The sequence below is a fragment of the Chlamydomonas reinhardtii genome, chromosome 9 (genome assembly GCF_000002595.2).
Source record: "Chlamydomonas reinhardtii strain CC-503 cw92 mt+ chromosome 9, whole genome shotgun sequence".
NCBI lineage: Eukaryota > Viridiplantae > Chlorophyta > Chlorophyceae > Chlamydomonadales > Chlamydomonadaceae > Chlamydomonas > Chlamydomonas reinhardtii.
Genome location: NC_057012.1, coordinates 2,164,094 through 2,185,795, shown reverse-complemented (window position 1 = coordinate 2,185,795; position 21,702 = coordinate 2,164,094). Strand labels below are relative to the sequence as shown.

The window sequence follows — 21,702 nt, the reverse complement described above, 5'->3', positions numbered from 1 at the left end:
GCTTGCTGTACAGTGACATGAAACTATCGATGGTCCCCGCATTCAGTTCGACAACGAGGAGTTGCCTCGGGCTAGCCGCTAGCGTCACGTGCCCACGCCGCGCCCACCTACCTCGTGCAGGGAATTAGCTGCACCCTACGGGACTTCGCCAACCTGCCTTGACACTGTCCCATCGCACACCTACCTCGTGCAGGTAAGGGCTGCGACGTAACCGGGCATTCTTCTCGCCGGGTGGCCGCGTTGAACCCCTGGGCGGGGGACGGCTCCACCCTCCCCTGGGCGGGGCAACGCCAGGCAGTCGCCCAAACGACCAGAACCTTTCGCCGGCCTCGCCTCGCAACGTGGTACAGTGGCCAGCTGCTGCCGCGCGGCGCGCGCTAGTTGTTTGTCAGGGCTAATGTCAGTGTGCTGCCGTTGGGCGCGGGTTAGCCACTAAGCCGGCCATCAGGCGGGCGAGGGCATGCGGGAGCGAGGCGCCGGTGAAGCGGTTACACTCTTGAGTCTTGAGTGCCCGCCAGCTGCCGGCTGCGCACTTCCGTCCGCCGTAAGTTGCTACTTGCTTTCACCGTTCGTCTGAACAGCCTTGCATCGTTAAAACGGGCAGCTGAGAGGCTGCTCAGAGGCACGAACTCGCGCATGCGAGCCCTGGGAACACACCACCACCCCCTGACTCTTGAGTGCACAGTTGCACACCGCGCCGGCCCGCCATGGCAACGACGCAACCGCTTCACGCGTGTTAATGTGCCCGCATGGGCGGCATGGCTGGTCACTCGCACACGCTCTCACAAACACACTCACGGTTATGTTGCACTGTTGGCGCGCTCACACGTGCACATGCGGATGCGCTCGGCACAGGGGCCCACCCAATGAGCTCACCTCACCGCGCCTCAAGACAAGCAAACTCACATGGGTCACACGTTCTGCCGCACCCTACATACAAACATCCAAGGCGCCCTAAAGCATTTGGCTACCCATGACGCCGCGCAGCAAGATAGTCATTGGAAGGTCCGCGCTGCAGTCTTGTCATTGGAGCACCGTATGTTCATAGCCGCAGGCCGTCTGGGCAAGCTGGCCCAGTGCCCGCGCACCGTCAACCCCCATTTCTTGCACCCGACCCGGGGTGTGCAAGCACGCGCAGCATGCGTGCGTGCAGGGGCGCTGACATCTGCCTTCCCATTATCATAGGGGTCACGTCTTCGTCTGTCATTCCATGCCCCGACCCAAATGCGAGCTCTCCGAGGAGTGCGTCATAAAAACAACCGAAGTTCGCGGCTCAACACAAAATGTGCTACGCCCACGCTTGATCACGTGCACACATACATACATAAACAGACATACACGCATGGCTGCTATTCCGTCAGCAGCATTACCCGCCGCCCACGCCCCCTTATTGCATGCAGCGCAAGCAGCTGGCCGCCCATGCATGCTCTCGCCCTAGGACCATCCTAATCGCCTAGCTGCCGTAACGAGCCAGGCCTTTTAAGCCTAAATATCTATGGACAAATCACGCAAGCAACAACACAACAAACAACACAGAACGCACAAATAGCACGCGCGCTCTTACGCGGCCGTGACGGCGAACTGCGACATCATGCCTGCCATGTAGTGGTCGTGCACGTCGCAGTACAGCAGCCACGTGCCCACGTCGGCGGCGGTCATGTCGGCCACGCGCGCGATGGAGGGCATCAGCGAGGCCAGGGTGGAGTAGCCCGACTTGTCGGCCTGGTGGGGTGTGTGTTGGAGGGGCGTAGTCGAGTTGAAGTCAACAAGGGGTGGGTGGGAGGTTCAGGGGTGAGGTGAGGGCTGCATAGTTCCTCACCCACCTGCTCGCCTTCCAAACACCAGCCTGTCTCCCAACCCCAGGCCCCTCCATCCGCCAGCCTGCATTCCAAACCCGCCCATCCCCCAGCTTCCCCCTCCTCACCTCCAAGCTCTGCCCCGTGAACTGCGGGCTGTGGAAGTCGCCCTCCGTGCCGTACGCCACAAGCACCCAGCGCAGCTTCTTGCCCTTGGCGATGGTCACCAGCGGCTGGTTGCAGTAGACGTAGCCGTTGATGGAGTGCATGCGGTTGCCCTCCTGTGGCCAGCAGTGGTGCGTGGGGGGGGGGGGGGGTTGGTGGTGGGAGTGATGAAATGCATTGGTGGGCCGTGGTGGCGGGGAGGGTGGTGGTAGCAGCAGAAGCAGCGGGTGCCCTGAAGTCGTGTAGTGTCCCACACCAAACGCCGAAACCAAACACACACATAAGCAGCACAACAACTCACATCGAAGTCGGCGCTCAGTACGGCGTCGTTCTCGAACTTGGTGACATTGAGCTGCGCCGCCTCCACGTTGAGGTCGAGGAAGGGGCTGGAGTTCTCGTCAACCACCTGCCGCAGCAGCAGCAGCAGCGGGGGGGGAAGAGGCAGGGAGGGGAGGTTTGAAAGGTTCTGAATGAGGTAGTAGAGCGTGAGCAGGGCGAGGAAGCGGGCTGTATTATCAGTCAGCAGGGGGGACATGGGCAGGCGCAGCCCAGCACCCCACGCCCCAATCAACCCCCCTCCTCCACCCCCTCCCAGCCGCCCAGCCGCCCAGCCGCCCAGCCGCCCGCACCCACCTGCCAGTACAGCGGCACCATGAGGTCCACGCCGCGGGGCAGCAGGCTGCCGTCCGGCCCCGCCACCAGCTGCCCGCGCCCCGCCACCACCAGCGCGCCCGCCAGGCCCGCGCTGGGCGCCGTGGCCACGTCCACGCTGCTGGTGTAGCCGTACACGGCCGTGTTGAAGTCGGCTGCGTGCAGGGTCGGGTGCGAGGTGGGGTTATGTGCCCGAGCCCAATGAAGTAGGCCCCAATATTGGGGGGACAGGGGGATGCAGAGCAAGTGGGCGAGGTGGAGAGAACACGAGCCCGCACACACAAAGCCCAGGCCAGGCTGGTCCTGCACACGACCACGCACCGGTGCCCGGGCCGGAGCTGTCAGGCACGATCCAGCGGTACACGCAGGTCTCGCCCGCCGCCACCTCGGCGCAGTTCTCGTCGGCCGCGCCCTCCACCAGCAGGCCGCCGCCGGGGCTGATGTTGAGCGGGTACTCCTCCAGGTCGGTCACGGCGTTCTTGAAGTGGACCACAATGCGGTCGCCCACCTGCAGCGCGCGCCACATATATATGCACACACACACACGCACGCACACAAATAATTAAGCAACAGCACGCTTCTCTCCAAACAAACAAATCTCTTTTCACACAAACATAAACACGCACACGCACACACCCCGACATGCATATCCAATTCTCCATGCGGCGCGCGCACCTCGGCAATGATCATGGGGCCCATGGTGCCGTAGTAGGCGGGCGTGGGCACGCGGGTGGAGAAGGTGGCGTCGGTGTAGGCGCGGTAGACGGCCTTGCGGTAGCGCGAGCCGATGGTGTAGGAGGTGCGGCGCAGGTACACGGAGGACTGGTAGGAGAAGTCCGTGTCGGTGCACCTGCGAGGGTGGGAGGTGGAGGTTGATGGAGGAGGAGGGGGTGGCGTTGGATGGGGGGCCTGCGCCGATTGAGCACAGCGGCTGATGGACCGACACGCAGCCGTCTTCGTAGCTGTAGCTGGTCCTGCCCCAACACACAGGACAACTGCGAATACTCACACCCCGACACGCCCTTACACACCCCGGCACACACATACACACGCACACACACGTCGCGCGCCCGCTCGCCCTCACTTCTGGTAGCCTGCGGGCGCGTAGTCCCAGTTGACGGCCTCTGCCTGGATGTAGTAGGTGCGGGTGACGCCCGAGGGGTTGACCACCATGCGGCTGGCGTTGGCGGTGACGGTGTACTTGGCGCGCATGCCCGCCATCACGTGGTCCGCCACACGGCACTGCAGCTCGTAGTCGCCTGTGGGTGGTGGGGGTTACATTCATGATCAATCAAGTAAGTGGCAGACGTGGGGTCGGGGTTGGTGAGGGAGAGGGTTTCGGTATGGATGGGCTTTGGTGGTTGGCGTCAGAATGGATATGGAAGGTGTGTGTGTCTGTATGTGTTGGCTGGCAGGTAGGGTGTCTGAGAGCTTGTGCTCAAAACTCATTCCAACCCATCCCCCACCTCCCCCCCCACACACGGCCCCACCCCCACCCCCCAGCGCGCAGCTGCCGCCTCACCCGGCGAGGTCATCTGCACGTCGGCGCTGACCATGCCGCCCGGGCTGATCTGGATGGAGTCGGTGTGCATGCCGTTGTAGTCGAACCGCGGGCCGCCCATGTTGGGCGTGTGCATGTCCTCCAGCGTGCCCAGCACCATCACGTGCAGCCGGACCTGAGGTGCAGGCGTGAGGCGCGTGAGGCGTGTGCTTGTGTCAGCAACGCACAAGGGGAGGGTTGGCACGGAGGGCGTGTGCGTGTGCGTGTGTGCGGGGTGCAGGGCCGGGGGAGCGCGCACGGTCCTCGAGCCTACCTTGTCGCCCCCCAAATCCGCTACGCCCCCCTCCCGCAACCCCAAACCTGCCCCTAGCCTGGAACCCCCAAACCTCCCCGCGCATGTCCTTGCCGCTGCCCCCCGCCCTTCCCTCGTAGCCACCCTGCAGCCGCACCCACCTTGTCGCCCTGCTCGAAGGTGAGGCGGGGCATGTGGCAGTACATGTGGCCGTTGATGCCGTGCTTGAGCATGTGCTCCATGAAGACGGGGTCGGTCACCAGCGCAGTCATCTCGGTGGCGTTGGCCGCCAGCTGGGCCGCCAGCGCGCCGCCGTCGCCCAGCTTGTTGGCCAGGTTCTCCTGCGAGTGGCAGCGACAGGGAGCGCGAGCGACGGTATGCATTGTTTGTTTGCAGGCTTGGTTTGAATGTGCGGGCAATTGTGTGAGCCGGATTCGCAATCATTGTGGAGCGCGCAAGTTGCTGATTGGACCTGCAGTTTGCTTTGCAGCGCGCATGCAGCCCCCGCCACAGCGACCGCGACCGCACACACATCACCGGTGGCACACATGCTCACCATGAAGTTGGAGGACTTGATCTCATCCACCACGGTAAAGAAGATGACAATTTCGCGGTCCACGTCCTTGGGCGTCAGGTCGGCAGTGCTGCGGGCCATGTCTGTGTGGGGGTGGGAGGTGAGGGGTGGGGGTGGTTGTGTGCCCGAGCCCGACGGAAATCCCCCATCATCGGGGATGGGGGGATGGGGCTCGGGCGCAGGGATGGGCGGGCGCGTGCATGTGCGCGCTCTCCCGCCCCGGGCTGTCCCGCTCACCCTTGGCGGTGACGATGATGCCTCCCGCCACACCGGCGTAGGTCTCCGCGGTCTCGTCGATGTGGGAGTGGTACATCCACAGCATGGAGCTGGGGTCGCACGGGCCGGGGCCGGCGCGGTCAGGAACCTGCGCGGTAAAATGGAGTGGGTGGCAGCGAGGGAGGGAGCGGGTGACGGGAACAGTGGCGGCGGCGCCCATAGGTACGGTGAGAGCCACCGGAACCAACCAACCATACCTGTCCAACATCCCACCCACCATAACACCCCTTCCCGCAGCCCCCCTACAGCCCCTCCACCACCCCTCCACGGCCCCTCCACCGCCCCTCCACCGCCCCTCCACACGCCCTGTCACGCACGTTCCAGACGTAGGTGTAGGTGGTGCCGGGCGCCACCACGTCGTCAGCCTTGTCGGCGCCGCTGGTGCCGTCCTCGTACAGCGTGCCCTCGTTGGCCTTGCTGTAGCGCACGCCGTGAGGGTGCAGGCTCACGTCGATCTTGGCGTCGTTCTTCAGCACCACCTGCAGCCCGGAGCAGTTGTTGTCCAGGTGTTGGCGGTTGCGGGGGCATGTGAGCTGTGGTGGTGATGCGATCAACAGGCGGTGCAAGCCCCCGGCTTGCACGGAGGACGGACGCAAGGGCCACCCAACATCAGGCTACTGCCTCCCGACTGGCCCAGTCCCACGCCAGTGTCCTCGCCCCTCCACTAGTCTGGCTTAGATTGGGTTAGTTTGGGCTGGCATTTACAACCCCTCCCACACACCCACACCCACACCCACTGCCCCGACCCTCACCTTGATGGTGTCCCCCACGTTGGCCCGCATGACCGGCCCCAGCAGCCCCAGGTACTGCTCGTCCGCCGGCCGCGGCTTGACGGTGGTGAAGCTCGCGTCCGTGTACTCGATCAGCAGCGTCTGCAGCGTGTTGAGCGCGTGTGTTTGTGAGTATGTGTGTGTGTGTGTGTTTGCACGGTCTGTGTGTAAGACAAGGTTTGTGTGTGTGTGTGTGTGTGTGTGTGTGTGTGTGTTTGCACGGTGTGTGTGTAAGACAAGGTTTGCGAGGGTGAGTTGAGGTTGCGCGTTCGAGTGGCGCACGAGGGGGTGGCGGTGAGGGGCGCGTGAGATGATGTGGTCGAGGGGAGATGTCGCTCAACAGAAGAAACGCCGCGCCACACATCACACACACACACACACACACATGCACACCCGCCTACCCACCTTGGTGTAGATGTGTCCCAGGCGCACGGGGTCGGTGGAGGGACCCTCCAGGAACACATTGCCGTTCACCTCCTCACTGCCGGGCTCGCTGGAGAACTGCAGCTCGGGCACGCTGCGTGTGCGTGCGGGGTTGGGAGGAGGCGGCAGTCGGCGGCCGGGCGGGTCGCAGGTTGTGCAATCACACACGTAGGGTTAACGGCTTGCACACACACACACACGCACACACTCACACACGCACAGATAACAACTGCTTTTGTGCTCTCTATCACACACAAACCACCAGCAGCAAGCCCAGCCGCCCACAGACTCACGCGCAGGCCTGGGTGTTGTTGGGGCCGCTGTAGCTCCACTCAACCTCCTGCGCGCGCACGTAGTACACCCGCTCCACGCCGCCGGTGGGCAGGGGCGCGGGGTCGCCGGTGACGGTGTAGAGGGCGACCATGCCGCCGTCCATGTGGAAGTTAACGTGGCCTGTGTGTGTGCGTGTGTGCGTGTGTGTGTGTGTGTGTGTGTGTGTGTTAGAGCACACGGGAGTGAAACCCAAAACCGGATTGCGCGTGCTTCCTTGTGATTGGGACCTATTTCTTGGGCTCGGGCATATCCCCCCCCACCCCCCACACACAGAAGCTCTCGCTGTGTGCCTGGTCGTGCGGCAGGGCTCCACAGCACCAGCCCCCAACAACAGGCACCTCCCTACCCAGCACGTCTGCCATGTGGCTGCGTGCGCACGCCCGCGCTCATGTGTTGTGTGGGCGCCCCCACGTCACCCCGCCGCGCACTCACAGTGGAACATCCAGGTGCCGGGCTCGTCCGGCACCATGTTGACCGAGTAGGTGGCGGTGGGGATGGCGGTGAACTGGTCCACATGGTGCCCGTTGAGCTGCGTGAAAGCGTGGGAGGGATGGGGGATTGCAATGGATATTTGGAGAAGCGGTACAGGATGCAATGGGGAGGGGTGTAGCCGTTCATGTGGAGAACGGAGTGGTTAATTCACGAGTGGGGGGAGGGGGTTGGTTCCACCATTCCCAACAAGGGGCACGCGGATGCGATGCACGCGGATGCGATGTTGGGCATGATGACTGATACTAGGGCGACTTGATCGTCCGGACCAGGTGTGTCACCCCGCCCCCCTCCCTCCCCCATTCCTACCCGTTTCATGCCTTGCCACCCCCCCTCCCTTCTCCCCCCCTCACCTCCACCACGTGTCCGTGCCAGTGGAAGTTGTGCAGCGACTCCGACGAGCCAATGGAGGCCACGTGCCACCGCACCCGCTCGCCGGTCTTGATGCTGCGCGGGAGGCAGGAGCCGCCAGCCACATACGGTCAGAGCACACATACACGTACGGAGCAGGGGGCCGCTTCATGACTACTGGGCGAATACGGTAATTCACCCCACGCTCTCCTCCTCGCTCTATTGCATTGCGTTCGGGTTAGTTTGGGCTGGTATCTACAACCCCCACACCCTGAGCCCCTCCTCCCCCAGCCCCACCCGCAACCGCACCGCCCTAGCCCCCCGCCCCCTTCCCTGCCTCACGTGATGGCACCGTCGGGCATGTTGCACCAGGTGTAGCCGTTGATGGCCATCTTGGTGTAGGAGGTGCCGGCGGTGAGGCTGGTGTCCTCCTGGAACAGCAGCGGGCTGGCGCGCTCCTGCACAAGCTGCGAGTGGAGAGGAGGGATGGAGGGGTGGGGCAAAGGAGGAGGGGGGAGGGGAGGGGGGGTCATACAAGGCGGGAGTAAATCACTGAGGGGATATTGATCAAAGCGCACGTCCAGCCTCGCCTCCGGCGCGCAGGCGGCTGCAACCCCGATGGGCTTGACACGTGCTGGGCCTCGGTTGGTTGGGGATCAACGCGCACGCACACATACTTGATGCTATCCCAACACGCAACATACACACACATTATGGGCTCGCGTTTGTCCCTTTATAACACACACACAGCCCTACCTGGAAGATGGCCACCACGTCGCGGTCCACGTCGCGGGCGCGGCCGTTGGCGTCGGCGTTGGCGGCGGAGGTGACGATGATGGGGCCCACCTGCGGGGGAGGAGGGAAGGGGAAACCGGCGGGCGGCATGATGACGTGTGGGCGGCTGGCATTGCACCCCGTGACGCCCTGCCCTACAACTGCATTCCGTCATACTCATCAATCCCATCGCCCTGCCTTGCCTGCCTCGCTCCTGTCCACATCCATCCACCCCGCCTCCACCCCGCCCTCCCAATCCGCCTCCTCACCAGTCCTGCGTTGTCGTGCTTCTGCGGGTCCACGCTACTGCGGTACAGCCACAGGCGGCTGGTCACAGTGGCGTTGGCCACCGGGCCAGCGTCCTCGGGGATCTGCGTGCGTGTATGATTGCGTGTGTGTGTAAGCGAGTTGGGTTAACTTGTGTGTGCTTTTGTGAGCACAAGGAAAACAAAGCGCAAAGGCAGTGTATGCGATGAGTGCTGCCATCTCCATCCACAGAGCATCCCAACACACAGCTCTCAGGGCCCCTCCTCCCCCAGTGCTGTTGCCCACTCTCCCCTCAAACCACACGCCCTCTACCCTACCCTACCCATCCCCACCCACCTGCCACAGGTAGGTGACTGTCTGCCCGGGCTTCACGGGGTCGATGCGGGCGGAGCGGCGGCCGTTGCCGTCCCAGGCGATCAGGCCGCCGCTGGGAGCCATGTTGACGGGGAAGTCCTGGAGGGGGGGAAGGGGGGCAGTTGGTGTTGGGGGTTTGGGGGACAGTCGAATCCCAGCCCAGAATGGGCTGCATGCTGTCCCGTTCACGGCTAGACCTCGCCCTTGCCCGTTTGCTGCCCTGGTGTCGTCCAGTCAGCCCCAGTACATCGTAGGCAGGTAGGCAGGCAGGCGCTAGTGCCCAGCCCCCTCCCTCCCTCCCCCTCCCTCCTGCTCCACCTCATACACCCGCACTCACCAGGTTGTTCTTGAACACCACGCGAATGACCTGACCCACGGCGCCGTACATGACGGGGCCCACGTTGCCCAGGTGCTGCCATTCAGCGGGCGTGGTGGCGAGGGTCTGCGTGGGGGGGGGGGGTGAGGAAAAGGGGATGGGTGGGGAGAGCTTGGAAGGATACGCATTGGATCAGGGGTTCACGCGGCCAAGCCCAACCACCCAACTCCTCTCACCCCTCTTACCCCTATGTAACCCCGTCTTCCCACGTCCCCTTCCCACCACCACCACCAGCACCAGCCCCCCCCCTCTCACGTTGAAGCTGCTGTCTGTGTAGGCGCGGTAGATGGCCTTGGCGAAGGTGCCGCCCACACGCGTGATGCCGGGCTGCAGGGAGGAGGAGGGAGAGAAACAGGGCGTGGGCTAGGGGGTTAACTTTGAACCAATCCCGTAAGGAAACAGCCGCGCTGCAAGGGGGGGAAGCGGCAGAGGCAGACCCACAGGCAGACAGGCAGGCAGGCACATGGGCGTGGCTGCAGCGGTGCCAGTCAGGCCATGGGGGCGTGGCGTGCATGGGCCACACGCTACAGCCCTGCGACCTGGTCAGGTTCAGCGAAGCCTGCCAATCCCCTCCTGAACCGCTAGCCTTTGTCACTCCGTCCGTGCCTCCTTTTCCCTCCCTTTTCCTGTCCCAGTCCCTCCTCCACCCGCTGCCTCCGCCCCTCTCCTCCCACGCACCTGCATGGCCAAGTACTTGGCAGCCAGGTCGGGCGGGAAGCACTTGTTGCGGCCCGAGGGCGCGTAGTTCCATTGAATCTGCGCACAGGAGGCGAATTATGGAGGAGGGGAGCACGGAGCGGTGAGGTGAGGTGGGGAATTGGGTGGTGTCGGGGTTGGCGGGTGGGGCCAGGGGTGGAGCCAGGCAGCGGAGCCAGGTACCGGTCGGCTCTCACGCACCCGCACCCGCACACAGCTCCGCCACTCCTCATCAGCAACGTACTCACCCTGACAGTATTCGAATTCGCAATCACACCACACGCACCCACACACAGTCACACACGTACGCGCCCACCTTGTCCGCCGCGACGAAGTAGGTGTTGCCGCCGCCCGACCCCGTGCCCAGGTCCAGGGAGGTGTAGGCCGACGAGCCGTCGTCCTTCTTCAGACCCACGCCCAGGCCAACGCCCAGACCCACGCCCACCGCTACCCCCAGAAAAATCACCAAGGAAGTGACGATGATCTTCCCTTTGCTCATGCCGCTTGTTGCGCACGCGCCGCCCTTGGCTGCGGCCTCCGCCTGCGCCTGGGCCTTCTGGGCCTCCACGTCCACGTTGACGTGGACCGAGGCCGGCTCCGCCGCTTCCTTGCTGTCCATGGCGCTGGTGCTGTTAGCGCGTAGAGGCCGGGCGGGTGAGTTGGAACGAGAGGGCTGTTGTCAGGAGTCTGCTGCAGAGGGAAGAGGCGGCAGCCGGGACGACTCGTGCCACCGGGTGGTCCTGTGGAGGTAAGGGGCCAACCGCTGCCACGTCAACAGGAGGGTGTATCAGTCGGGGCAGCAGCATTCCTGCCCAGGGGGGCATTGCCGCTACGATGCAAGTCAAATGGCCAAGCCAATGCAGTGGCTGTGAGGCCGATGGGGGCAACAGCCGATTTGGCTGAGGCTGCCCGCTAGCCCCCATGCACCAGGCGCGTGCCGGCGTGTGGGCACGCGTTCCGCCCGTCGGGCAGAACAGCTGTCGTGGCGATGTTCCCCCGCCGCCGCGAGTGACCCTATGCGACTCCTGCTATCTTCAGGAGAATAATGGCGATGTCCAGCGCGGCGGCTGCCGCGCCCGCGCTGGAGGTGTGGGCACCGGCGTGCGATGCCTTAACGCCCCTCCAACTCTTGCTGCTGCTGATGTTTCCATGTGCACGGAGTGCTACACAATCATAACATGTCCTTGATGCAACCAAACAAAATTGGGCCGGTCCAAATTCGAGACATTCGCTGTCTGCGCGTGCACCCATCGCAGTCCTCCCCTGACTGTTTTGCGAGCACAGACTGAAGTGCAATTACCTTATCGGCTTGGAGTACTCCGTGGCAAATTCGGCAGAATTAGAGCAGCCCTTGGGAGCTACCGTCGCGAAAGAATAAGAAGACTTTGGAAAGCAAGTGTCGCCAAAGGGCGTTCCCGATAGCCCGGATAATGTACCCGGTTTGGCTATAAATAATTGTGCAGCAACACGCGACATATAGCCGGGATGGTGCATCCCGGCCCGTCCCAAGGCGCGTGTCAAGCCGCGCCTGGGCGTGTGCCGACGATGCAGCTTGCGATGGCGCCCGGTTACAAAGTACGTGGCTTAAACCGCTCCATACTTTACACACCTCGCTTTTCACACAGACGAACTGGCCCTGAGCTCAGCGACGCTGGAGACATGCATGGCGTGCTTATTGTAAGGCAGCGACAGCTGGTGTGTGACTTCGCGTGGCCACAGCAGTGATACTCACTTATCATTGGTATAGCCCATGGTTGTAATCGAGGGTCTAGGCTACTCGCTGGCGTTGAACCATCGAAAGTGGCGGGCGGCGTGAATGGCGGGGCTGAGTACAAGCCGTTGATACGATCGGGCGCATGCGCGTGGGATCAGGACGCCGGCTTGGACTTGGGGACTCTGGGTTGTGGGCTGATGTGTTCCGGGAGTGGAGCGTGCCCGTCTGACCTTCGCCGATACAGTCCACTGCATCGTACTGCCCGCTCACTGCCTGGCTGCCGCTGGCGGCAATGGGCGTGTGATGGGACAGGGTTTAGGCAGGTTGGCGAGGTCCCGTAGGGTGCAGCTGATGCCCATACCCCAAGCAGACGGCAGACAGTTTGCAGTGGCAGAGCAGAAGTGCATGGCTGGTCGAACGCCGGAGTTACTGTACCGACAAGTTGCTGGCTGGCTGGAAGTTTGCTGATGCGCATGGGCAGGGCAGCTATGTGCTGGCAGGGGCAGCTATGACCGGCAGGGGCAGCTATGTGCTGGCAGCGGCCCAGATTCGCTTGGGACATCAGACATTTCAGAACTAGTCAGTTGGACTTGGGGCGCCCAGGAGGCCGAAGGCAAGCCGCGTGTGCTGTTCAGGTGCATGCAGGATGGGCGGGCTGACGATCAAGTGGATAGGGAGTGGATTGGTAATTGGCATTGCCGGGGGTTGACACGGGTTGACACGCGTGCTGCAAAACCCCCGCTTGCTGCACGTCCACCCGGCCAACCCTGAACCCTCCACCCGCAGGCAGACGCGGCTCTATGCTTCTACCCACTCTCTCCGTTTACGAGCCTATGCTGTTGGTGTGCGCGATGACTACATACAGACCCTCTAACAGGCAAAAGCCGAAAAGGCAAGAGCCCAACTCTAAAGAAGCCAGCTTTGTGGCGTCAAGGGGCATTATTTGGTTATGTTGTAAACGATGTTTCTGGTAGAAGCAGGGGTGGTAAGCTTTTCAGAGCTCCAATTGGGCTTTTGCCGGATGGTTCGGGAACCGGGAGAAACGGCACGCGGTTCGGACTCTTGTTTATATTCTGCGCTTGCAAACCTAGATCTTTAGAGCTCCGAGTAGCATCAAAACAGTCACAGCGACTTTCGCCGATCTTTCAATCATAATCAGAGTTGGCTTGACGCTTAACGATGCTGCAGCGCTCGGGAGGTCGCGTGGTGGCGGGGCTACTTCAGGTGCGACTCAATAACTGATCTGGGCGAGCGAGTCAGGGGGCCTCGAAACCTCTGGGCACGTCCATCGTGTGGGCGTCGGCGCCTCACGTCTTCGCAACTCGCTTGCGTCAGCTCACGCCGCGTATCGATTTGATTGGGGCTGCAGATTGCCCGTGGATCCACTGCCAGCGATGTGGGCGCGCTTCGTGGAATCAGGTATGAGCGTAGCGTGTTGCAGCTCATCGGTGACGACCGAGTTAGCACGCGTACATTCCGGCAGCGCGTTACGCTGCTGTCGTCGTTCGGTGTAAACGAAGCCTTCTGCTCATTTGGATGTTTTTGTCCGACAACCCGTATGCAGTGCCTCGGCGGGCGCCCTTTCGGACGCCGTCATCGGCATCGATCTCGGAACCACCAATTCTTGCGTGGCCGTGATGGAGGGCAAGGTGGGCAGTGGGAACGTGGGGTCTCGTGGCGGCGCGGGAAGCTCGTGGAGTGACGGGGAGCCAGGTTGGGGTCGATGAGGAAGCCGGCCACGCTGCATCCGGGAGGGGCGTGCTTTGGTGTTTTACGTTGCACACCAACTCCGGCTCCAGCCCTCGTATCCATGGGCGTGCCGTGCTGCCGATACAAACGCCGCAAGAAGGGCGATGTTTGTGGCAAATTGAATTTGTTACATCACGCGACACGCACGGCGCACCGCAATGCTGCACCCCATGCAAACACGCAGCACCACACGCGAAACCACCAGGGGCCGTCGTGCCCCTCAAACCGACACGGCCTGCTCCTTCCCCACCTCCTCCCTATCTCCGCAGAGCCCACGTGTGATTGAGAACGCGGAGGGCGCCCGCACCACCCCCTCCGTCATCGCCTTCACGGACAAGGGCGAGCGCCTGGTGGGCCTGCCTGCCAAGCGCCAGGTGCGGGCGTGGGGCGTGGGAATGTGCGGGCGTGGGGCGTGCGCGGTAGTAACTGACCAGGCTCACAGGGAAGGCAGCAAGGTCCTCCACCGCTCGTGCAACCTATGGGCTCAACAGCATGCCCCGTACTCCGGCAGTACAGCACGTGTGTGTGCCAACCCCTTTCCCCTGCTCCTCTCTGACTGTGCACCCCCCTCCCCTCTTCTTCTATCCCCTCTGCAGGCCGTGACCAACCCCACCAACACCGTGTACGCCACCAAGCGCCTCATCGGCCGCGGCTACGACGACCCGCAGACCCAGAAGGAGGCCAAGGTGGGAGCAGTGGCGCAGAGGGATAGCGGGGTAGAGGGGTGGCGCGTGAGGGAGTTGCGGTGAGGGGGGCTGTTGAGGGGGGTGGGGTTGGAGCGGGGTGGAGGGGTGGTGGTAGAAGGGGCACTGCCAGTTTAACTTGGTAGTGGCAAGCCCTGGATGGGCGGTGGAGGGTGGGAGGTGTAGGAGGTTGTGAGTTACGCAGGTGCAAAGGGTGGAGAAGGTGTGGGGCCGTGGCATGTATACGGCTGTGGGACGGGCGGCGGCGGCTGGCTACGGGTCTGGCAGCAGCAGGACCGCTCCCAGTGCTGTCGAAGGTGGAGAGGGCGCTCTGGGCGGGCAGGCAGAGGCGGGTGCGGTCCGCCTGCAACAGCCGCTCGGGCAGGCGACAATCAGGGGGGCTCTCGCTGGAGGAGGAGGTGAGCCGGCTGCAGTCGGCATCAGGCACAGCTGCAGCCACAGCCGTGTGTGTGGCGGCGCGATCAGGCAGTGACAAGGGACAGCCGCTGCAGCGGCAGGGCAGGAGCTGGAGCAGCCACAGGGCAGGGCGCCGCTCGGGCGGCGGCGGCGGCGGCACCACGCGCAGGGGCATGCTGCAGCTCCTGAGGTAACGGCCCTCGCGCCGGAGGCGTATGTGGCAGCTGGGCAACGGTAGCGGCGCGGCGGCGGCGGCGGCGGCCCGGGGGAAGCTGGGCGAAGGTGCCGGCATCCGCTGGCAGCAGCCGTCGCCAGCCATTGAAGCGGCCCCCGATGCTGTGCGGAATCGGACCGGAGCCAACGCCGCAGCGCGACAGCATGACAGCACAACAGTGCAAGAGCTGTTGTTTGAGCTGCGCCCCACGTATACGCTTCTATGCGCTGTGTGGCGGTCGGCCCGTGGCGCCGGGGGCACTCGGCGCTGCCGCCGCCGCCGCGGTTTTGGTCCCCAGCGACGGCCGGCGATGCTCCGTGAGCTGCGGCCTGGCCTGCGGGCACAGGCGGGGGCGAGCAGCCAGTGGTGGTGTGCCGCTTGGGCCGCTGGGGCCGGCCGGCCGGCTGAGATGCGTGGGCCTGTGTGTGGCTGCGGGGCGCTACCGGCGCAGCCTGGCTGGCAGCAGCGGCGGCAGCAGCGGGGGGTGGGGGTTGGGGCAGCTGCACCAGCCGGTGTCAGGCAGCCATGGGAGCAAGTCTTGGATACTACACGCGCGAGGGCGCGGCATCGAGAGAATGTACGGCTCCAAATGCAACTCAACGCACACATACACCCAACGCACACACGTATACACCAATACACGCGCTGTCGTGCACACATACAGATGGTGCCCTACAAGATCGTCAAGGCCAAGAACGGCGACGCCTGGGTGGAGGTGAGCGCCGGGCGGGGGCGGGGCGGGGCGGGGGCGGCAAGCTAGGGGCCGGGGCAGCAGCGGCAGTCCCCTGAGCGCTTGCACCGCTACCAGCACCATCACATATACCGTACGTGTTGCCTCCGTCCACCCCTCCTCACCCCTGCCCTCCGCGCTCCTTCAATCCTCCGCCCCCTCCTTTTCCTCCACTCCCCTCAGGCCGCCGGGCAGCAGTACAGCCCCAGCCAGATGGGCGCCTTCGTGCTGACCAAGATGAAGGAGACGGCGGAGGCCTACCTGGGCCACCCCGTGAGCAAGGCGGTCATCACCGTGCCGGGTAGGAGGGGCCCGGGCGTGGTGGGAGGTGGGGGGGGAGGGGGAAGGGGGAAGGGGGGCGTGGTGGGAGTGGGATCGGGGCCGTGCGGCGAGGGGAGGAAGTGGGGAGGGGTAGTGCGGGACGGGCCCAGGCAGCAGTACAGCCGCTGCATAGCTGCGTAGCACATGCATGCGTGCGGCGCGGTGGGGTGTGATGTGTGGTGTGGCCGGGGGCCTGACCTCCCGACTCCCAACCCTCTTCCCACGCGCAGCCTACTTCAACGACTCCCAGCGCCAGGCCACTAAGGACGCGGGCAAGATTGCCGGCCTGGAGGTGAGACCGCCGGGGGGGAGACAGGAGCAGGGAGGGCTGGGAGGGTGGCGTGTGGCGGGTGCGGCACGCCGAACGCGGCAGCTGGTGGCGGTGATGCTGCAGAGGCGGGTGCGGGGGCGGCCCAGACCAGGCGGACGAGGGGCTGCCAGGGGGCGGGCGGGCGGGCGGCAATGTCGTACGGGCGTGCGCGGGAGCTCCCACGCTAGGGCGCAGGGCGCGGGGCGCGGGGCATGGGAGCTCAGGACCGCACTGGGCCGCACTGGGCCAAACAGCCACAGGCGCCAGCAGCCCAGACGGAGCTCCCTCTGTCGGACATTGGCGCTTTGGGCAGTGGAAGCAGCCGGGGCAGGGCGGCCAGCAGGCGGCGAGGGCGGCGGCGGCTCCGGGTTTCTCGCATTCTGGCAAGGGAGGCGGGCGACTGAATGGAGACGCGGCGGCGGCGGAGGCAGAAGGCGGGAGTGGCTGCAAACGTCTGCGTTCCCCATGACCGGGCACCCCACAACCACGGCGCAGATGAGCGCTGCTTCAAGCATCCCCCCTTCGCCCCTTCTCCCCCCCGTTCTTCTTCCAAGATTCCCTATGGTCTACCACTTCTTTAATTCGTGATGAATGAAACCCCCCTGCTACAGGTTCTGCGCATCATCAACGAGCCCACCGCCGCCGCGCTGGCGTACGGCACCGACAAGAAGGAGGGCCTCATCGCGGTGTACGACCTGGGCGGTGGCACCTTTGATATCTCCATCCTGGAGATCATGGGCGGCGTGTTCGAGGTCAAGGCCACCAACGGAGACACCTTCCTGGGAGGTGGGGGCGGGAGCGGGGGCGGGGTGGAGGGAATGAGGGGAAGGGAGGTATTTTACTTAATCCCGGAGTTGATGAAAAGACCCAGGAATCCAAGGAGCCCAGGGGGTTGGGGGCGGGGGACGCAGGCAGGGTGTTCATGCCCGTCGCGGAGCCTGGCGCCTTGGCGCTACACGGTGTCCCTGTTGTGGCCACCCCGTGTGGCCACCCCCACGGGGTTAAATGTCGACTACAACCGCCAACCCACCCATCGCTCCCCATCCGTCCCTTCAGGCGAGGACTTTGACAACACCATCCTGAACTACCTGGTGGGCGAGTTCAAGAAGGAGTCGGGCATCGACCTGTCCAAGGACCGCCTGGCGGTGCAGCGGCTGCGCGAGGCCAGCGAGAAGGCCAAGTGCGAGCTGTCCTCCACCACCTCCACAGATATCAACCTGCCCTTCATCACCGGTGAGAGGTGGAGGGATTGTAGGGAGGGAGAAGGGGCTTCAAATCTCCGGAAGCTGGAGGGGCTTGACGGGGTCAAAAGAGGGACTGGAACCTGGGAGTGGCACCGGCCGGCAACCATACACAACTGGCCCTCCCCCTGTCCCTCTCCCTCCCGCGTCCTAACCCCCTGCCCTTCCTCCCTCCCTCCCTCCCTCCCGCCCCTCCTCCCCCCAGCCGACGCCTCCGGCCCCAAGCACCTGAACATGCAGCTCACGCGCGCCAAGCTGGAGCTGCTGGTCAAGGAGCTGCTGGAGCGGACCAAGCAGCCCTGCCTGCAGGTGAGCGGGGCAGGGCGGCGGGGGAGCGAGGGGCATGGGAGGGGCATGGGAGGGGCGGGAGGGGGCGTGTGTGTATGGGGACTCGGGGGAAGTGGGTGAGCCAGCTAAGGCGAGGGGGAAGGCGTTGTACGGACGTGGTGTGTCGTACTTGGTCCTGCAGCACCACGCGCCACGCCGCAACCCCTACACACACACGCTCACACACCCACAGGCCATGAAGGACGCGGGTGTGCAGCCCAAGGACATTCAGGAGGTGCTGCTGGTGGGCGGCATGACGCGCATGCCCAAGGTGAGGGGGGGCAGGGAGGCTGGGAGGGGAAAGAGGAGGGAGGGGAGGACATGGTGGAGGGGAGGAAGTGGAGAGCTGGGAAAGGGGCGGGGGGGCTAGAATGCCTGCCTGCAACTGTGCAAGGGAGCGCACCGCCTGTGGGGTTTGCCGTAGTGCCTGGGCACGAGAGAGGCAGAAACGGGGCGCCTACCGGCCACCACCACCACCACCACCACCGCGCGCGCGCCCCACCATCCTGGCTGGCACGCCTCCCTCCGGCCGTCTTCCGCCAGCTAGTCGGGCCCTCGACCTATCCCGCCCGCCCCCGCCCCCTAACTGATCATGCATGTGACCCCCGCCCCTCAGGTGAACGAGATCGTGAAGGAGGTGTTCCAGCGCGACCCCAGCAAGGGTGTCAACCCGGACGAGGTGGTGGCCATGGGCGCGGCCATCCAGGGCGGCGTGCTGCGCGGCGACGTCAAGGTGCGGGGAGGGAGAGGGGGAGTGGGGGAGAGGGGGCGCGGGTAAGGGTTGACATGGGTCAGAGTTGATACGGGTCAGGGTTGACAAGGGTCAGGGTTGGCGGGGGCGCATTGAGGTTACAAGGGGCAGAGCCTTAAGGCAGACCCACTCACAACCCCGCCCAAATACACACAAACCCTCAACACGACACCCTCACTACAACGCCCCCACCCTGACCCCCGCACACCAAACCCCACACACAGGACATCCTGCTGCTGGACGTGACGCCGCTGTCGCTGGGCATTGAGACCCTGGGCGGCGTGTTCACACGCATGATCAACCGCAACACCACCATCCCCACCAAGAAGTCCCAGGTCTTCTCCACCGCCGCCGACAACCAGACGCAGGTGCGTTCGCACCGCCGCTCAACTCAACAGCCGCCTCGCTCAGAACCCGTACTGGCTGTCCTGTCTTTCTGTATCTTACCTGTGCGACACCGCGCACATTCGGTTGCATCTAGCATCTTGGGTAGTAACCTGTATCGCAGTTTTCAACACCTTGTCGCGGTTTTGTCTCGCCCGCCCCCTTCACCACTTATAACACTCGCAGGTGGGCATCAAGGTGTTCCAGGGCGAGCGCGAGATGGCCGCCGACAACAAGCTGCTGGGGCAGTTCGACCTGGTGGGCATCCCGCCCGCGCCGCGCGGCGTGCCGCAGGTCGAGGTGAGAGGGGCTGGAGGCTGAGAGGACTACAGGAGGGAGGGGGGAGAAGGGGGGAAAGGGGGGTGTAAATGGGGAGACCAGCGTGGAGGCCAGGGAGGGACATGGGCAGGCGAAGGAGGGGCTCGGTGGTTGTTGTGCGCGGATGGGTCGCCTGTGTGACACGCACGTACTCCAGCCGCGCCACTGCCCTCCGGTGCAAAACCCCGCAACCCACCACGTTCCCGCCTCCCTCTCGCTCCCCGTGGACGGCCCCCAGGTGACGTTCGACATTGACGCCAACGGCATCGTGCACGTGTCCGCCAAGGACAAGGCCACGGGCAAGGAGCAGAGCGTGCGCATCCAGTCCAGCGGCGGCCTCAGCGACGACCAGGTGGGAGGGGAAGGCAGCGGAGAGAGGGAGGCGGCGGAGAGAGGGAGGCGGCGGAGAGAGGGAGGCGGCGGAGAGGGGGGGGCGGAGGTTGTGGGGCGGGGACAGGGGGGCGGAGAGGGGGTAGGGCGCCTGTGCAGCTGCAGCAGCACCCGCCCATAGAACCGCGGTGCCAACTGGCTCCGGCTGCACCTCATTTCTCTCGGGTGTGCGACACCCGCAACCCGCCATCGCCAACAGCAACACTGCACACATACGTACGCACAGAATCGCGTGCACCGCGTCGTCCCTTTTCCCAAAGTTGCTTTCCCAACCTTTCAACACACCCACAGATCAACCAGATGGTCCGTGACGCGGAGACGTACGCGGAGAAGGACAAGACGCGCAAGGAGCTGATCGAGGTAAGGGGGGGCGGCGGCTGTGGGTGCCGGGGTGGGAGCCGTGTGCGTGTGTCCTTGACGTTGGGGGGAGGACTTTGGGGAGGACTGTTGCACGGCGGCGGAACCAGCCGGCAGCAGGGGTGGGGGCAACGGAACAACACCGGGAGGGTTGGTTGGCAGCGAGCTGGCCCGCAGCCCGAGTTTACCGTGAATCCTGCACGCGCCTTTTCCCGTACTTCTCTACACATACACACACACATACCCTACATAATACCCCCACCCTCGCCCTCCCATCCGCCCCCTGCAGGCCAAGAACGAGGCCGACACCGCCATCTACACCACCGAGAAGTCGCTGGCCGAGTACAAGTCCAAGCTGCCGCAGGCGGTGGTGGACGAGATCCAGAAGGCCATTACCGAGTGCCGCGCCGCGTCGCAGGTGAGGGGGCGTGTGGGGCGCTGACAGCACTGCCGCGAACCATCGGGCTCAGCGCCTGGCCGAGCAACCAGTAGTGCAAGTCCGCCTGCGTTGCGGCCTGTGTTGCGTTGAATCTGCTTTTCCGAATCTGCCCCGAACTGTTCCCCACATGTTCAGGTTTCCGCTCACACTTGTAATTTTATTTACACCCTCAAACCTTTGTCAAAACCCAAATCGCGCAGTCTGAGGACCTTCCCGACCTCAAGGCCAAGATCCAGGCGCTGTCCACCGCCTCCATGAAGATCGGCGAGACCCTGGCGCAGCAGTCCGGCAGCAGCAGCAGCAGCAGCAGCAGCAGCTCGGGCTCGTCGGACTCCGGCAGCAGCTCCTCTGAGGAGAAGAAGTAAACACGCGGCATGTGTGGGCACACGCTGAGAGTGCAGCACCCGAATCGGGCGTGGCACGTTTGCGAAGGAGCCGGAGGAGCAGCGGAAGACGATGAGGAGGCGCGGCGGAGGAGCGGCAGCGGCGCAGGCGGAAGGGGGGCGCAGCGATTGATGGGGGGTGGGGTGGGGGCGGGTGCCTGAGAGGAGTGGAGCAGGAGCAGAATTTGGGCGGCAGCTGCGCGCACACATGCACGCGCAAAGGCGCGGCACCGCGACGGGGGCTGACTAGCCAACGCGACGCGGCCACTGCAGCAGCTGCAGCAGTAGCAGCGGCAGTGCAATTTTGTGACCGCTGGCTGCCGAGAGCGCTTCCAATTCCGGGGGCTGTGAGGACAGAGTGGCAGGGCGCGTGTCGTGCAGGCGTTGCCGGCGGGCGGAGGCATGAGGGCGGAGTTGCCGCGCTGGAGTAGAGTGATGGAGCTGTGGAGCAGCGCTGCATGCAATGCGGCCGGTCTGGCGCTCGGGAGTGCCTCCGCGCAGTGCCACTGTTGGTTGGGTTCATGGTCAGCGGTTGCGTTTGCCGTCACAGGCAGCAGTTGGCGCGGCATTGTATGCAATGGGTAGACAAAGTAGGATGTGTTTGCGCGTGGTTCCCGCAGTGAAGCAGGCTGCCAGGCATTGATGTAGGAGCGTCAGTTGGAGCAGCGGGCGTGGGAGCAAGCATGGTGTGAACTGGTGGGGTGGCATGGACAGGGGAGGGGGGCGGTCTGGCCTGCCAGCGGCAGACTGGGAGGTCGTGTTGGCGCAAAGGAGCCGCACCGCCTGAAATGCGTGGGCAGGCGCGCAGGCGTGTGGCAAGGGGCTCATGTTACAAACATGGCAAGTCTGGTGTCTGCCTCACAGCCCCACACATTCATTGTTAGCA

General features: G+C 64.4%; 2 protein-coding genes across 2 annotated transcripts; one reads left to right on the top strand and one right to left on the bottom strand.

Moving 5' to 3' along the window:
• Nucleotides 1-476: 476 nt before the first annotated feature.
• On the bottom strand, nt 477-12,160 carry CHLRE_09g393150v5 (uncharacterized protein). Its single transcript, XM_001694533.2, has 26 exons — nt 11,389-12,160; nt 10,405-10,828; nt 10,071-10,148; nt 9,648-9,719; nt 9,354-9,458; nt 8,999-9,115; nt 8,665-8,766; nt 8,378-8,467; nt 7,964-8,088; nt 7,624-7,717; nt 7,214-7,310; nt 6,742-6,901; nt 6,431-6,542; nt 6,008-6,127; nt 5,573-5,734; nt 5,217-5,343; nt 4,962-5,062; nt 4,567-4,746; nt 4,135-4,288; nt 3,697-3,871; nt 3,288-3,462; nt 2,934-3,120; nt 2,595-2,767; nt 2,263-2,367; nt 1,925-2,077; nt 477-1,722 (listed from the first exon to the last, which is right to left on the bottom strand). The coding sequence occupies exons 2-26, from the start codon at nt 10,705-10,707 to the stop codon at nt 1,561-1,563; spliced, it is 3,429 nt and encodes a 1,142-aa protein (XP_001694585.2). The 5' UTR covers nt 10,708-10,828; nt 11,389-12,160; the 3' UTR covers nt 477-1,560.
• A 500-nt stretch (nt 12,161-12,660) lies between these two features.
• On the top strand, nt 12,661-21,662 carry CHLRE_09g393200v5 (uncharacterized protein). Its single transcript, XM_001694416.2, has 19 exons — nt 12,661-13,026; nt 13,172-13,221; nt 13,367-13,451; nt 13,821-13,925; nt 14,148-14,237; nt 15,530-15,580; nt 15,779-15,896; nt 16,147-16,208; nt 16,838-17,012; nt 17,283-17,459; nt 17,673-17,776; nt 17,988-18,065; nt 18,411-18,527; nt 18,770-18,913; nt 19,116-19,229; nt 19,486-19,599; nt 19,929-19,997; nt 20,284-20,412; nt 20,634-21,662. Exons 1-19 carry the CDS (start codon nt 12,982-12,984, stop codon nt 20,796-20,798), a joined length of 1,992 nt encoding a protein of 663 aa, XP_001694468.2. The 5' UTR covers nt 12,661-12,981; the 3' UTR covers nt 20,799-21,662.
• The last annotated feature ends 40 nt before the right edge of the window (nt 21,663-21,702 follow it).